General features: G+C 38.7%; 1 protein-coding gene across 4 annotated transcripts in view; it reads right to left on the minus strand.

Annotated features, from left to right (window-relative positions):
* GABRG1 (gamma-aminobutyric acid type A receptor subunit gamma1) overlaps positions 1-16,354 on the minus strand; it is a 53,313-nt gene extending 36,959 nt beyond the window's left edge. For 2 of the 4 annotated variants that reach the window (XR_010831043.1, XR_010831042.1), the window contains exon 1: positions 16,071-16,354. Coding sequence is in view for 2 of the 4 variants with exons in the window: in XM_048072921.2 (XP_047928878.1) it covers positions 16,071-16,162 (92 nt within the window). In the remaining 2 variants the exon portion in view is untranslated. The remainder of the gene's footprint in view (positions 1-16,070) is intronic. The other 2 variants (XM_048072921.2, XM_048072920.2) reach the window with 2 other exon arrangements.
* Positions 16,355-18,584: the final 2,230 nt, after the last annotated feature.

The raw sequence follows: 18,584 nt of genomic DNA on the forward strand, positions 1-18,584 counted from the left end.
ACATTACTCATCCAGCATATTTCAGGGAACTGCTATGGGCTTCAAATCAAGCAAAGTGCATCAGACTGATAGCAGTAACTCTGACTGTCATACAATCTTCACAAGGGGACACTGGATAGCAATTATTACTGAGGGTATGCAATTCATATAAATCAGTTCTAATGTTACCATAAGCATAGATATTCCAGTAAAGGAAAGGAATCAAAGTACTGTCCTTGTACCAATTTGTATTGTACACCAAAACTAAAAATGTATTTATATATTATTAGAAAATGATTTTAAAGAGCTTCTAAATTACAAACATACTGCACTCAAGGCTAAGGGTGGAATTTTTCAGTAAATATCCTACAGGAATGAAGACCACCAGGATGTTCCACAACACTACGACTTCATAGAGAAAGGTCAGAAAAAGTCAGGAAAGGACAGAGATGGAATAGGCATGCCTGGTTGTTATTGTAGTCCTTTGTCGGAATGCACCAAAACAGTCTGTATCCATAAGACCTTGCACCACCTCTCACATCTCTATTAAGTCTCGCTGAAACTCAAGACTATCACCACTGTAGTAATTGCTCAGTAGTTTCAGCAAGCCTGCTTTTCAGGCAAGTGCAAGAGGGAGCTGGCCACAATTCGGTAAGTTTCCAGAAGGTGAACAAAAGGCACTGCTTGGATATAAAGGTTTTCATACCTAGCTTGCTGAAAACAAGTCACAAGAGTCTATTATAGCTGAAAGTAATAAGAAATCTAAATACAAGGTTCACCATCAGCTTCCCCTCTAACAACCTGAAAAGTGCTTTCATTCTTTTAAATTGAAATGTACCTTTTACTGCACTACATAGACATTATAGAAATGTCAGCTATTAAATATTTAACATCCCCCATTAGCAGAATTCCACTAATGGGAGTGCTAAAAGAAGTAGGAAGTGAAGTTTTGTAAATGTACACTCCTTTTCCCTCAAAGCTACCTATTGCCATCTCTTTCATGTTTCATTACCACACTGTTTTATTTATTTATTTAATTTTGGCCTGTTTGTACTTTATGTCAGCTAATTACTATATAAATTAGCTTATGGTTCCTCAGAGTGCAGAGGCAATCCCAGCTTTTCCCTGAGGCATTAAGATGATGAGGAGTAAAACTTAATTTATGAGCAACTCTCTAAAGAAGGAAACATTCACTACAAAACTGACCATTGTGTCTTATTCCTTTTGTTCCCCATCCCTTAAACAACAGAAAGTACAGAGAAACTACCAGAGCTCCATACATGACACAGTGATGAGGACACAGTTTTGTCTCCCTTTAATGTTCTTTTTGCATCATCATTATTAAAAATAGCCTAGATTTAGCCAAGATGAAAGGTACAAGAAGTCATGTCAAATGCCCATGCCGACCTAAATGCAAGAAGAGTTACGACCATGATACCTCTATACACAGCCTCTCAAATACCCTGCCATTTTGAATCATTCATTTTATTTATGGATTCACATGACAACTCATGTGGGAAGGGACCACAGGAAGTCTCTAGTCCAGCCTCCTGCTAAAGGCATGGATAGCTCTGAGGTCAGACCAGGTTGATCAGGGCTTGATTCAGTCAGGTCGTGGAGACCTCCAAGGAGAAAAAACTGCACTACCTCTCCAAGCAATCCACTCTCCACTTCTCTTTTTTCTATCATGTAATATCTTTAAATATATTTGAAATTAATAAAATAAAAGAAATATACAAGTACATACAAGATTTGTACTTCCTGTTTTGCCTAAGGCAAAATCTCTGGACATCTATTTTTAAAACTTTGAACTATAAAGTACTATGCAGATGAGGACACTGATAGGTTTCTGAAAGCTATTAATAATACAATAGCAGGGTGAGATGGAAAAATTCCATCCCAACATCCAACAGCTTTTCCAGACACTACTAAATAAATCCATTTAAGGTAGTTCTTTTATCAGGAACTGTTTCTTTTCTTCCATACCAGTATGCTAGCTCAAGACTTTGTGACTTGTTCATCCATTAGCTAAACAACCAAAGGAACCAGTGCAGATTAGAAATGAATATATCCAAATGTGGAGGAAAAGGCACTATTGCTATTCGCAATTTGAGAGGAGACATTGTCACTCTCTCCAATCCTATGTAACTAGCCTTTACAGAGATGATTGACTGTGAGATCTTGCTACCAGAATGACATCCTTTTTATTTTTTTTTTAGAATGTGCCCAAGACCACTTTGAGCAAGCAATGAAGACTATAATCTCTCTGCAATGCTAATGCTAGACATTTCTGCACTTTTGATTCAAAAGCCATAGCCACTGACTTGCAAGTCACACAAGAGAGATAAGACAGGAATGGTGTTGGCCGGAAGAAGGAAGTGAGCAGAATATATAGAATGTTTTCTGTATGTGTTCCAGTGAAACAGAGCACACCACAACTGTCAGCTGGAGTCCTCCATTCAGAGATTTGTAGGGAAGTCGCATAAAGCAGGTAGTTCCCCAAACAGAGCACACAGACACATGAAGGGCAGACAATGGATATATACTCATTTCTAGGAATCAGAATTACTGATTCTTGTCATGCTACATTGGTTTGACCCACTCTGTTTCAAAGGTAGAAAACCCTTCAGAATTACAGTCAGCAGGATTTGTTGAGAAGGTGTTACCAGGATCTAACTGAGGCTGCTAGACCACATTATTTAAAGAAATATTCACATTGGAGAACAAGTTGGTCCAAAACTGTTTATCTTTGGCCTAATTCTCTGTGCCTCTTAATTCACTTTTCAAAGGCCAGTTTTTTCCCCAGGTTTTGGAATGGGATAAAGGGTAATAAATTTAATTCCAAACTAAAAAGATAAAGTGTTAAATTCAGGTATGCCATTGAAATATTTAGCAACAACAGTTAGCTTCAGCTTAACACCATTTTACTTCTTTGCAGTTGAAATAAATCTTACAAACAATCTTACAAATGAAGATTAATGCTAATTAACTCCACCCTAACTTTAAAAATAGCACTTTCCTCTCTCTCTCTCTCACAACCCAGGGAAGAAAGGCAAACAATTAAAGAGGAGTTCTTTTCCTTTCCCAGTTTATCTAAAGGTTATTTCACTATACACAGATCATCACACTTGATCCTCTCTCCATTTACTATAAACTATATATTTTTTTCAACAGATTTCACTCAGTAGGTCTTTTTCGAACGGTCTGGAGAGACAAAGGTTCAGAGCAAAAATATGACATCTTTACATTCAAATATTTCTAGGTTGACCTTAATTTGTATAACTTTCTAAGTATGAAAGTCTTCACTTCATCACATGCTTGTTGTTATAACACTTCCACTAGCCTAATAAACTTAACAGTAACTGCATGTATACAGTGAACAGTAATTAGGCACAAAGTGCCCTAATTATGCTCTCTGTCCTTCAACTAATTGGAGACATTACCATGACTAATAAATCCCTCAGCACAAGCAACTAATGACTGAATAACTCTTTTCAACATCAGGCAGCATGCACATCTTCAGACATTAATATCACAGGTCTTTGTTCTACTTTAAGTATGAGAAAAAACAATCGGATGAGCTTTAAGTTGCAATTAACATCTGTCAGGTTATATAAGGAACTGAAAAAAAAATGGATATAGTAAGACTGCTGCTACTGCCATTTGCATCAGCGTATGAAAGTATTACATATAGAACTACATGCATAGCATAGATGGAGTATTTAAACACAGCTGAGGATCAATTTCATTACCCACTCCCAGGCTCCTCTTCCCACCCAACACACACAAAGGTTCCCAGTCCTCCAGGTAGGGTTGATCTATGGGGAACCTATAGACTTTTGGAGAAGCAATAGAGACTGGCCAGAAAACCTGTATTATCTCCACTGACACTTCATGCCTTCCCTTTCCTCTGAGTAAAAAGAGCATAATCCCATTTTACTCCAGAAGCACTGCTAACTCTCTCCTGTTGGTAAACTGGACACACTGCCTTGCACAGAGCATTCCACTCATCTGACTCTCTGAGACAAGCTAAAAGAAGAACAGAAGTCAAAGCTGAGGATGAAAGAGAAAGCTCCTTTTAATGAGCAGATGATGTAATATTTCCATTTCTAAAAGACCAGTCTCGATTCTGCTCTTCTGCCTGACAAATGAACTGGTTCAGCAGCTAAAGATGCATGCAGAGGCTTTACAAAGGAAAGGAAAGGATAAGGGGAGGAAATCAGTGCTGCACAAACCACAGACAACTAATAGACGGCTGACATTGGATGTAGTGACTGGGACCTGAGAAAGGAAGTTCCCAGCACACATCACCTGCCAAGCTTTCGAAAGGTTGCATAATGATAGAACAGAGCACAAATGTGAAGACCATGTAATGACCATCTTGACAAGAATAAAGTCCACAACAGAAAGTTTAAAAAATTAAAAGACTCCACAATCAGTAAGTGCGCTTTTCTGCTTCTTATATGTAAGGTCCTAGCAGCCTATATATTTTTGATATATTTAATGCAAGAAGCAACTAACAAATCACAAAAAATGCCTGAAGACAGCTGTTATTCACTGGTTGTGCTTCCCAGCATATTAGTTGTATGTCCTCTAAGTATAATTAACTTCTATTTTACAGTACTTAAAAAAAAAAAATGGTTTTCAACTTTCAGACAAAATGGTAATGTTTCCCAAACTGCAAATATGAAAGAATACATTGATAATAAAAATACAGCTTCAGAAGTCTGTCAATATCCTGCAATTAACCAGACAATGTTTCACAATAAATTAGTCCAGACAAAGGTTTCCAGGGCAGGCTTCCAACCTCTCAGATATCTAACCAGACATGATCTTGTTCTAGAACACCAAACATGATAAGCTTGGATACAATACAAAAGTGTATTTCATGGCCCCATCAGTGAGAGTTCAGATATCAGATGACCTAGTCAACTATGAAAAAAGACCTAAAGCATTGCTGAAAAACAAAGCATGGGATTTGACAACCCAATATGCAGAGTCAGGTACTTTTAGAGGTGCTGGTTCTAATTCTGAAGGTAAAAAGGTAAGTTCTTACATGTTTCACATGAATGACCAAGGCATAGGGCCAGGTATAGATGAAAATCTGAACTGTAGAAGGATGACAAGTTTAAACATTGCCTGAGACAGAAGAGACTTCATTACAAATAGAGCAAAATACAACTTCAACACGGTAGGAAAGAATAATCGCTCTTATCTGAGTAATTTAAAATATATAATAGCATATTTTCTTGGACCTACCTAAGATAAAGCAAGAACCTGAAACAGACTTGCAGTATCCTTCAGGACTCAGAGTTCTGCACATACAAAAATATCCCTTTTTCACAGCAATAGCAGTAGCAGCAGAACCACATAGTCATGACTGCTAGAATAGGACACAACAACATTTTTTCTTCAAAGACTTTCCTGATTTTTTTCTTCTGATGCTATAAGTACTGTATTGTTTAGGCATCTCTCCAGAACTTCCGAACTTGATGACTGACTTCATACTCATCTGCTGTATGAAATTTCAGTAGAACTCTTTTGCATTTCATCATCAGCTTCTTCACCAGAATGCTTTATTCATGGCAGAAAATTCCTGGGAAAATACTGGAACTGCAAACAAAGAAATGTGGCTACTGAAAACATGTATCCAGGAAGCATTACTAGCTCTTTCTAATCCTGTGGGATATAGACTCACTGACATATTCCTTCATCTTCATTCTTCTTAAAGTGGTTTGACATTCTCTTGACAAAAACATCTCTTTTCTTTTCTCCCCATCCATTTCATCTCAGGTGCTTTTATCAATTTATTCCCTTACTTCCTGCTTTTTTTGCCTTGCCAGAGTCTGGCATCTTGTTGTGTGTCAAAATGCATTTCTATCCCACTGAAGTATCCGTTTTACTTAATATAGCTTTTTAAAATATTTTTGCGGTATACCTACCAGATACCATTAGGCTGATTCTTCTTCTGTATATGCATACTTACTTATGTTCTTCTCTTTCTCTAATCTCATATTTTCTGGCTATTCATTATTTCTTGCCTTGTTTCCTCTTTCCCTTCTTCTTCACAAGTTTTTACTGAAGGGATGAATTTTCCCCTTAAACCAGCATTCAAATTATCAGGGAAAATTATGGGAAAAATAATAATGATAATAAAAAAATAATAATAATTAAAAAAAAAACAGAGATTCTTAACATAGAGAAACATTCAATTTTTAGGTTAAATTTAATAAAGAAGTTTACTTAGCTATTTGATAATGGGTAAAGTTTTGTTTAAGAAAATCACCTAACAAAACAAAAGCTGGCATTTCAACAATTCATGTAATGGGAAGTGTTGCTTACAAATTTGAGTGTTTAGACTATCAGACTCATGACATCTTAATGCATATCACATGCATCAGGTGATCAAGCTTTTCTGAGTGATTACAGCTTTGAAGTACACCTCTGAAAGATATGAAACTTTTCTCCCACACACAATAAGTTCAGTACAATTAATTTTAGTCTCAGTAAGACCTTCACTTAAAAGCATTATCACATTTCTTGTAAAATGATCTTCAACATCTCGGTGATATAGTAGTATAACAAAAACTAATATGAACAATATGACTAGTCTTAACTCTGAACACTTAACAAAGGCACAACCTGACTCCAAAGAACATTTATAGAAACATGAATTTTTGAAGTTCAGAACAACACGTATTATTAAAGATATGATACAGAACAATTTTTTTTGAGACCAACACAAATTGCTCTCCTCCTATGTCAACTTTCATATAATGTTATATTAGTTCAAATGACACTTGTCAAATTTGTTCTTATTAATTCAAATGGCTTCAAAGTTCTCACAGAAATTATCATCATCATTCTAATCAAATTATCACATCTATCTGTCCACATATAGGTAATTCTCTGTGCCAGTTCAGAGCTACTGGTTTCTCAAACATATTGTCTGATAAAGCACTTTGACCACCTTAGTAAAGATAGCAGTTTACCTTCATATGTGGTCACAAAAATACTCTTCCCAGTTTTGTAAATCTGATGGGGACAAGTAGCGGTTTCTGCACCCCTGCACCCCTTTTCTTTTACACTATAAAACATGGAGCAAGAACCTCGTATGAGTAAGACAGCAAACAGTAATGGGAAAAGAAAAAAAGAAAATAAAAGAGGTAATTTGCTAATTCTTGCTATTTCCCACAGAATCATGCACTTTAGAAAAGACCTTGGGAAGTCAACTTCAACTCAAAGGAGGGCTCATGCTGAATTCAGACCAGGATGCTTAAAGCTTAATCCATTTGGGTCTTTGAAACCTCCAAGGACAGAAATCCCACAGCCTTAATGGACATGTTCCACAGCTTATCTATCTTTATAGTGATTTTTTTTCTTTATACCTTATTGGGTCTTTTCCTATTGTAATTCTTCACCATTGTTCTTTATTCTCCTATCACTCATTACTGTGAAGAGGCTATCACTGTCCTCTTAATCACCTTCCTGTAAGTGCTAGGGGTTCCTACTGGGTCCCTCAAAGCCACTTCTTCTACAGGCTGAACAAGCCCCAGTCCCACAGCTTCTTGTCACAGGGCAAGGTTTCCTGCCTGACCAGCTTGACAGCCCACTGCTAAGTTCTCTCCTGTTTAGACCCAAAAGTGGATGCAGTGTCTATATGTGGTTTGGCAAGTGCTGAGCAGAGGGAGATGATCACTTCCCTCAACCTCCTGAGTACACGCCTGTTCAGCCCAAGGTGTTGCTGGCCCCCTTTGCTGCTAAGGCACCCTGCTGTCCACCACAAGTTCCAGGTCCTTTCTGGCAGAGCTGATCCTCAGACAGCAGTCCCCAGCCTGTTCTGCTGCCAGGGGGCTTCTGGCCCAGCTGCAGAACTTCATATTCATCCTCAACAAATTTCATAATATTCCTCTCGACCCATTCTACCATCAGCTCTGGGGCCCTCTGAACGGCAGCCCTGCCATCAAACATATGAACTTGGTATAAGCAGTCTTTCAACAGGTTGAAAATAAATAAATTGTCTTCAGCAATAGCTATACTAACATCATTATTCCCAATACTCTGAGCAGCTCTTTTTCTGCCCCAGACAAGTGAGGAAACAGGACACATTTATCACTAGTCCTCCTTCTTCACACCAATTATTCTATGTTCTGATTACAAACTTGCAGAATGTGTTGTGCGTTTTTTTTTGGCTAACAAAACCTGTGTAACTTATTGATCATAACACTCACATTCACAGTGGAAGTATTCTTTTTCCTCTGTTCTCAGAAAATCATTATTACAATATCTTAAAGCAGTTCTTTGCCTAGACAAGTACTTGAAAGTGCCCATTATCTTCAGTAAGTAGGTCCTTCCTTTTTGCCAGTACAAACCTTTCTATTGCTAGCTGAAAATAATAATAATAATAGAGGCCCTTATGCTATCTATATTTTAATCTTACAGATGAAGAGCATTCTGCCTTTATAATTTTTTTAGAGAAATATACATTTATCTTCTCCTACCAATTGTCTTCTAAGGAGAGTCTTCCCACCATTATATGCAAAAGAAAATAAAACTTATCAAGAAGATAAAGTAGTTTTTAAGAAAATTGATACTGTCTTGACTGAAACTGAAGTGTAAATTACTAAAATTCTTAGGGAGATTTATTTCAGATGGATTTGAATGAAATGGACATTGTTAAGTTTTGCTTTCTCAATTGGTAAGTCTCACCTTTTTTGTGGGTTTTGGTCACACCATGCAATCAAGTAATTAAAACATAAAACGCCATATTCCAGTGCTCCTTCAGACCAAATAACAGGAAAGAAATTGAGCTTCAGAGGACAGAAGATAAAAGGATAACCATAGCAAATTATAGAGTCTAAGTAGATATGACTGAAAAGAGACAAATGGTACTAAATAAAGGACAAAATGTTCCCAAATTACTAAGGACGGACATGATGATGAAAAGGCATCACCTCTGGATATCTGGAGCACATTAAGCACAACAGTATCAGACCTCCTAGGAGTTTCAGACTAGAATCATCACACAAAGACAAACATACATAAATCCATGTGCCACAAATCAGCATCCAGTTCAAGAGACGGCAGATCTTTATCTGCAGTCTCTTGAAGATCTCTTGCAGATCTTTATCTGCAGTTGACTGATGAAAGGTTAATTATCATCTGGTTCAGAATGAACTGATGTATTTTTGGTGGGTTAAGTGCTTTGACTGAAGAGACATTTTCCGGAGTAGAACTAGACCTAAAACAAACCTAACATAAATGAATACTGAGATCCATAACCTTAATAAAAAGTAGTTACCCTAATTAAATGCCATCCCACAGCCACTATAACATTAATCAAATCACAAAGTCAACAGTGTTAGATTTCAACTTTAAAATGTCTCCTGCATCACAAGAAATATATAAAACAAGTTCTCCTTCATGAGGTAATTTCAGTTATATAAGCTACTGATAATTCTGCATACTCATGCGAACATTTGTTCTAACACAATTCATTGCATATTTCCTGCAAAATCTTCAGGTAACTAGAAATCTACTATAGCCCTTCACAAAGACTAGCTTCTTCAAAATACTTCCAAATAATGACATACACCTGAGCAAGTACCAATCTCCTTCCCCAGGAGTTTAATATATATAGACTGAAGTAGCAACAGAACCAGAGACTTGTATTGAACTGCATACCATAACTGCAGTGTATAGGTGAATCTGGCTCAATACCATAGAAAAAGCCATACACCTTCTATAACTAGACAATGACAACTTATCCCCAAGAGAAAGAGAGTTAATGGATTCTTCTGAAATTTTTGTGTAATTGTTATTAGGCAATTGTGGACTAATCCAAAGGTCAATGAAATTAATGAATAATCATACAAAGAGGCAAATACGCTCTTTAAGGGCTAGTGGCAATACCTAAACCATGCAAGATTAAATTTGCTGTCTGTTTCTGCAAGCAAAATTCTCTCTTCTCCAGTGTAATTTATTGTGTATTAAATATGACACATATATTTTACAAGAGAAGCATTCCACCTCTTGTCAGACAGTGAATAAAGTTATGACTGTAAGAAATGTCCCCTGCTGGATGAAACCTGCTGGCCATCAGATGGATGGTCTTCATCAAAAAAATCTAGATCTTAAGATATGGCTCCATAGCTCACCTGCAGCAGGTCTGACACAATCTGGTATACATTCAATGTCTATATGTTGGTGAGGTCAAGTACATTTCTCCCTCAAGGAAAACTTTGAGAATAGTTTATTTTTAAAAACGTCTACATAATTTATTCTACAATGTAAATGTGACATTGCACAATGAAGAGAAAAAAAAAATTGTCATGACTTACAGTGCCAGAGTTAGCAACCTAAATTAATACTTAATACTACAACTTTTCCTAATATAAATTCCACCCAGCTGAACTTTATTCTGAAAGATAAATTGGACCATCATATTACATTATTAATAATAAGACTTAATCCCTCATGGTACACTGCCTTAAATAAGAAGAAAACCATATTATATGGACAATCAGCCACTTTTTAAGACTTTGAATAATTTCATCTAGTGGGGATGTATCTTGTGTTACCTCAGATCTTTTCTACCCACAATTTCTGTCTATCTTCTTGAAAACAAGAATGACTGCATATAATTTAGGACTATGGAAAGACATTCACACCCGACCAGGAATGAGGAATGCAGTGGCACTGAAAAGGATTTGAGAATCAAGGCAGAAAGCAAAAAGAACACGAGGTACACCAGGGCAGTACTGGAGCTAATCCCGGGATATATTATCTCAGCAGTATTAAGCAGGAGTAGGGAAGTAATATTCTGTGTGTATATACCATTAGTGAGGCTAATATTTGTATAATCTACCCATTTTTGAGGTCTGCTCTTCAAAGAAAAATTGGAAAGGGTTTAAAAAATGTCTAAACGAATAATTCAATATTTGCTGAAGAAATTTAAGTAGCTCAGTTTACTTATCTGGGAGAAAAATGTAAGCTGCTATCAAGTTGCCTCTTAAACTATATATATCAAGGAAATAATTCCTGCTATAACTTGGGTAAATCCAATTTAATGGAAAATTCCACCCTGTGCTGAATCTCTCTGATTGTGACACATTTGTATAAAACTTTCATTTTGGACTAGATCACTCACCCCATAAATACTGCTATGCACATAACTGCACAACAGTTTCTCATCTCTGAGAGGTGAGGAAGTTTTTTGAAGCAAGGAAGTAACCCACAACGTGTCATGAAAGACTATGGTGAAAACAGAAAACAGGATGTTTTCTAACCAAGATAGTGATTCCCTTAAGAATCTTCAGGATTAATTTGAGGTGCTCTGAGATTTCTTCAAGGTACTGCAGACCATGCTCCATTCCTAAGAGCATCTGCAGCCATGGGTCCACACTGTGAGGTTGCCCTAAAGAATCAGAGGTACAAACGGGGTCATGGATTTCCCAAGAGATGGACTGAAGCACATCGGATTCAAAAGTGACTGGGACAGTTGCAGCATGTGGTACATGCAAGAGAAAAAAAAAAAAGAGGAAGGAAGAGAGGAGGAGAGGAAGAGAGACTTTTTCATCTAGCAGAAGAAGGCAGAAAATCCAGTGGCTGAAAGCTAGAAGAACCTAAGACTAGATATACTGTAAAATACTTCACTGGATTCCTTCTTGTTGAGTGTGTGTGCAGGGGCTTAGAACAGTTATACTGAAGCAACAAACCTGATGCAGAAGTCAAGTTCTGCATCTTCATTTATTCTTATGTTGGACCAGATTATCACAACAGATCCTGCAGACTTTAACATACATCACTGAAAGCATATTTTATGAAGTATTTATTTTCATCTTTGCCAATCATTAGGATTTCCCTCTTTGAAGCAAGTTCCATTCTGATCAAATCCTTGGAGCACTGGAGAGACATATCTAGTCTTTCCAGTCACCTCTATCACAACATCCTCTTCAGTGCATGATTTACCATTTTAAGTTTAAATATGTAGAATCAGGTTTTTACATAGGCCAGTAGGCCACTGAACTCACCACACTATTTTTAGACTTACTAATAGAAGCACTCACATGTGTAAAACTGCAAAATCAGGGTTTCCATGTCATCAGCAGATTAATTCAATTGCATCTGAGCTATTCTTCCTTACAAATTTTTACTATTAAGTGAAATTATTAAGAAATAAAGCTTAGCACCGCTGCCATCCACCACCCTTTCAAAGGCTCTTGTCAGTGTGCTACATACTGTTGTTTGTAATCATAATTTCTCTCTGTCACTTTTTACCACACATGTTATGATATTATTATTTTATTTAAGCGCATGATCTATTTAGTATTCCATGCAAAAAAGGACTAAGCAAGTAATTAAAAAGCCCAGACATTCTTCTCTCATAAATGTTACTATAAAAAATGGTTGTTTGCTCATCTTGGCAACTTGCAGACTCTTTTTTCTGTGAGTTCAAAATACATGACCTCTTCAGCTATATATGGTAGCACAAACCAGGGCAACTCACTTTCCAACTGCACATATGCCAAGGTACTCAGTTCCCTCCATTTAGGTAGTCCTGCATACTATCCATAGAAATTAGGTGTTGCATTAAACCCGAATTATTACAATTCCTCTGTAACTTCAAAGAAAAAACATAGGTCCTTCTATCCCCTTGTCATTTATGTGGTCAGACATGTATCCTTGAAAAAGTTGACCAAAGTCAATGAGTGCTCATCTTTAATGTTTTCTACCCAGCTTAAAAAAAAGTTTGACTTGGTAGCAAGCAACAACAACAGAATATTTAACAAGCAGAAAGTTAAAAGCAATTGAAAATGTTGTTTAATTTACTATGAGAGCATTTTTAGATTGCCATAGTTTGAAGATTTCCTTTAAATCCAATAAAGGAAAATAAAATGATGCATAAATAATAATATTAAATATTAAATTATTATAAATTATAAAATTATTATATATTATAAAATATAAATTATTAAATTATTATAAATATTAAATTAATATTAAATGATGCATAAATAATAATAATTCTTGATATTTAACTATTTCTAGTTAAACTTTATATTAACACCCCCAAAAAAGATTATGAACTGTTAATAAAATAAAGAACTTTTTAAACAATTGGTGCTAATAAATAACAAGTTCTTCACTCTCACATCATGAACAAAGCATATATGAGTAAGGATAATAATGAATAAACATCACAGATGTTCAAACGAAACACTAAATCACTATTATCAAGCATTAAGAAACAAGGTTGTTATGACAGGCTTAACTCTGATCCATGAATTTATCCAAGAAGAAAATGTAGGCTGTATTATATAAGTATTTTCCTATGAGATGCTATGAAATGAAAAAGAAAATATTAGTTGACATTTGCACCTGCCGACAGTCCCATTGTGATGGGGCATTTATAATTGCTTTTTAGAACACCCACCGCCAAAACTAAAGAGAAGGTATAGCAAAATAAAGTAAACCTTACAGTATGCTGTTATAGATGCTGACCAACAGATATCGTTTAAAACAGCAAGAGGTATTCAGACAATGACCTCGTTAATAAGCTTTAACTTTTGGTTAGCTCTGAAGAGGTCAGGAAGTTGGACTCAATGATCTTTGAAGGTCCCTTCCAACTGAACTCTTGCTCTATTCAGTAGAAATTTTTAAAAAATGTGACAGTTTAGCTGTACCTGTATATTTAGAACTAGGAAAACAATATTAATTTTAATATCAACCCTTATGGTCTCCCCAAGAAATATCTGTTTATATGAGATTAATAAGAATAATGAGTGTGCTGAACTTGTAGGACTGCGGTGACTGCTGGGTAACTACTCTTTTCTTGCGCATACCTAATGGAAAGGATCACTTCTGTAGAAGGTATACCAGCTATTGAAGACATCTCCCTTCAAAATACCAGCTCATGAACTTGCACCGAGTGCAATGGCAATTCTGGTCTCTTTCTGGTGTGTGTGCAGAACTAGGGGAAAACAACTGTTTTACGGGTCAGAGTTCAACTGTTGCAAATTCCTTCAGTGAAGGTGTGCTATGGCTTTGGGGGCAATACATTAAAAATGATAAACTCATGGTTGAAGTCAACTTCAAATTTCCTTTCTTAGGCTTTAGTTCCACATGTCACATCTGCAGTAACTTTTACCCACACTCAACACAAAACAACATATATAACTGAAGGTTGGAACTAGATGGTCTTTAAGGTCCCTTCCAACCCAACCCATTCTATGAAATGCATATGAAAAGTTATGCAATTTGCAGCCTTTAAAAACTGTGTCTTGAAAGATGGCTTGGCTCCTCCAGGATGTTTTTGGAAAACCAGCTAGAATTGGTGCAGCCTAGTCTATTCTTGAGAAAAGCATTGCTTCTACGCTTTTTCATTTGGACTTCAATGAAAAGCTCTGGCTGAAACTACAGAAAGGCAGCCAGAGAAGAGAAATAGTATTTCCATCATACTTTGTGGCAGGCTGCTAAAGGGCGCTAGAGCTCACAAGCTCTCTGCAAACACCCTGAGTTGTAATGCAATACACATCAGAGAATCAGGAAAACATCTGAAAAAAATGTCCGTTTGTGGTTACTTAAAAAAAAAAAACAACAGCAACAACAAAATCTCTCAACAGACACCGTTTTCCTATGTATTCTCTGAATGAAAGGCAAGGCTGAAAAACGTTGATTCAGATATGTGCATATTTAAACCAAAGGGTGCATTTTATCTGAGATGTTCTGAAGCACAAAATAAAAAGATGCATGTAAGTTACTCCTTTTTCTCACTGAAGACTTCTCATCAACTTCTTTATAAATGCGACCATTAATGAGATGTAAACATAATAATCTAACACCTAGTCTTGTAATCACAACCACACTTTGACAAACAAAAAAAACAACAAAAAACTAACTTTTTTTTAAGCTAGTCCTCCTCCTTTGTAACCAAGCCTTTGAACTGATAAATTAGGATGCATATTCTTTTCTCTCAAACCACTTGATAATTTCGTTCATACCTGAGGTACAATATGTTCATTAAGAAGCATTCTGAAGATGCACAGCTGCACTGGTATAATTTCCATCAATGCTTTTGAAAAATATTTCCATAATATGCCAAGGTTTTAAAAGGCAGAATAAGAAAAGTATAATCAGTAGGGTTTCTAAATGGGATAACACAGCAGCCTTCTGAAGATGAGAGATGAGCTGAGATGAACACACTTCACACAGATTGATAAATGATCATTCAACATGAGGAAGGGGTCTACATTCTAATGGACTTAAAAAAAAAATGTTTATGGATTTTTTTTTCTTTTTCAGCCAGTCTTTATACTACATATCTGCTATAGCCTCTTGGAATGACAATTTGGTCTTCCTTTATGAAGACACTGAGCAACAACCAAATACCATTTCGATAGTGCTTTGTGTTTTTTTACGAGAGTATAACCTGTGGAATGATGCACATCACCTCTGAATTATTAACGCCGTTCAACGATCAGATTGCCTTTTGTTAATTTTTTTTTACGGGCACTAGTAACACGCAGCAGAACCAAACTGTTGTGTCTTGAGACCCTCCAGCCCGAATTTCGCAACTCTCCCTCGGAAGGCACGTCTCCAACTTGGCGGACTTGAGGAGCAGCAGCAGCCCGGCACGCGTGGGCCCGATCCCGCAAGCCAGGGCTGGGCAGGATCAGGGCCAGGCGGCACCCCCGGCTGCGCGCACCCCACAGACGGCGCGCTAGGGAAAAAAAAAAGGGGGGAGGAAAAAAAAAAAAAAAAGTAGCAGCACCACGAGCGGTGCCAGCACGCTGCCACCCGCGGCGGGGGCAGACTCTCCCCACCCGTGGGAGCGCAGCCGGGCCGGGGGGGCCGCTTGTTGCGCCGGCCGGGTGATGCGACGCTCCCACGAACAAGTGGGATGCGGCACAACTTTTACTTTCCCGGTGCCGACTTCCCCCGCATCCGAAGGAAGCACCTTTAAAATTTTATTATTATCATTTATTATTTTTTTTTAAGTTTCTCAGCACGCCTCCGTCCCCTCCCCAAGCCCGGCCGGCACCTCCCCGGGAGGAGACGGGCTGGCGGTGGCGGTGCCCGGCCGTACTCACCCGCTCCCCAGCCGCACGGTCAGCAGCAGCAGCAGCAGCCGGGCCCCGCGGCGGCGGCTCCAGAGGGGCGCGGGGCCCCCCCACGCATCCATGGGCGTGCGGGAGCTTCTCCTTTCCCCGACTTTTCTCCGGAGAGGCTGGGGAACGGCGACCCTGCCAATCCCACCGTCCCCCCCCCCTTCGCGGCACACGGCAGGCAAAGGGAGGGGAAGGGAAAGGGGGGGGGGGAATAAAATAAAACACCCGAACAGGTAGGAACCCACTCTACAAGGACCGAGCAACTCGCCCAATAGGCTCATCAGGTTGCTCCATAAATTATCCTAAAAACCGCCGGGCGAATCAATCCCTAGCAGAGGTGGAGCCTTCTTTACTAGAAGGGAAACATGCTTGGGGGAAAGGGAGGCATTGATTTGCTATTTTCTTCAAAGAGGGAAATAAAACAGATCTTTAATATATATATGTGTGTGATGTATAAAATATTTAATATATATTTAAAGCTATGTATTGTATATATATTAGGCTTTTTAATATATATATTAATCCTTTTTTTTTAGCCTGAGGGGCAGCACCTCGGCCCTGGCAAACGGGGACCCGCAGCCGGGAGGGGATGCGCGGGGTCCCCTTGCGCGGAGACCCGCGGGAACTGCGCGGCCCCGCTCGACCGCGATTTTGGGGGAGGGCGGCACCAGCTGCAGGCATGGGGGGAGCCTCCAGCCTCCAGCCCCCCGCCCGTCCCCAGGGGCCCTCCCCTCCAACCGCGGTCCCCCAGAGCCGCGATGGAGGCAGGCGGCGCGCAAGTGCAGCCGCGGGAACTGCGTGCACCCCAAAAACGAGAGCCGCGCAAGCCCGGAGGCTGCAGGCGGCTCTGCGCGGCCGCGGAGCGCCCCCGGGGTGGGGAAGGGAGGCCGGGGGCTGGAGCCGACGATGCTACAAAACGCATAGGGGCTTGCTATAAAATGCAAAACGAGCTTTTTCTTTTTTTTTTTTTTTTCACCTCTCCTTCCCCTTGTTGCTTCTTCCTCCTGCCCCTCTCGGGAGACCTGCGGGGAAGAGTAGGCGAAAAAAAAAAAAAAAAAAAGCGATTTGTATAAATTGTGGGGCAACTGCAGTGGCGGAAACTCGGCGACCATTGCGTGCCCGCAGCCCTTTCCTCCGGCGGGACTAGCGCGGAAACTACGCGCGTTCCTGTGCTTCAGGTCGGGTGGCCCCCCAGTCTCTCCCCCGAACTCTTCCCTGGCCCTGGAGGTGTCCCAGACTGCAGCTGTCTATGGGGCACTCCTGGAGTAACTGCACTGCTTGATTCTCAGCATGGAGCAACCTGTTTGGTTGTGATCATCATCATCCTCCTCCTTTGAGTCAAAACTGTATAGAAATGCAACTAATGCCCCATTCAGTGGTTATTCCGATGAAAGGTGTTGTTTTGGTTTGGGTTCTCCTGTTTCTTTATGCATCATCATCCAGTTATTATTCCATACGCACGGTTTACAGCTGCTTTAATGGTTAAAGAAATTCACCACGCTTCAGAGAGCTGCAGTACATTAAGTGAAAATTCAACGACTTGAAAATTAATAGCCAGTCCTGGGGGTGCTGGCAGAAGGTAAAGGCACATATTAGTATATGACCTGAGGTCTCTTTATTGGCGGATTAACACAGCAGGCAGCATCCTAGCATGATGGCAGAGGCATGAGCTCAGAGGAGAGAACATGCATTTATTAAAGAGTAAGTGCAGGAGCAGCTCTCCTGCTGCAGCTGGTGGCACTGGCTCCAAGGAGCAGGTTTGCTGTACCCCTAAGCAATAAAGTAATCCCAGCCCATCTCCAAGTCCCTTTCTCTCTGTGAAGTCCTTTTGCCCTGAAAACAGCCATGGTCTTTAGGTTTGTTATGGATTGATCTGTCAAATGGACCGTGTTTCACAAATATGCAATAAATTCTTGTGCCTTTGCATTTTGATGTTTATGGAGCCATTAAAATTCTTACTATTCTATAAAATTTCATCCCATCAATGAAATGTTATACAATTAATGTGACTATTGAGAAAAGTTTGACATGAGAAGTTTAAGGGTACTTGCAGGATTACAAGACAACTTCTTTCTACAGAGGCAGTTTACAATAAAGATTTAAAAACACATAATTTCAGCCTTGTGTGGGACCACCTGCTTGCTAGCACTTGAGGTAGAGGATTACAGCTAATATAGCATGTAGAATAAATAGTGCAAAAATTTTTTTTGTTGTTAGATTTCTGGGATTAGGATACTAAGGCACAGAAGACTGACATTAAAAATAGTTTAAAATAAAATCAGCACCAGATTTCTCAAATGACACAAGAACAAGAATGGTAACAGGACACAATGGATTCAGATAGTAGCTAATCTGACTTTTGCTGTAAGCAACAGAAGTCCATTATAAAACAATAGATGAAATAGAATATGAAATAGAATATGAAATAGAATATGAAATAGATGAAAATTTGTTATAAAAACTTTGAAAAGCAAATATGAAAGAATAATAATAATA

This window comes from Anser cygnoides, chromosome 4, assembly GCF_040182565.1.
Source record: "Anser cygnoides isolate HZ-2024a breed goose chromosome 4, Taihu_goose_T2T_genome, whole genome shotgun sequence".
NCBI classification, from domain to species: Eukaryota; Metazoa; Chordata; class Aves; order Anseriformes; family Anatidae; genus Anser; species Anser cygnoides.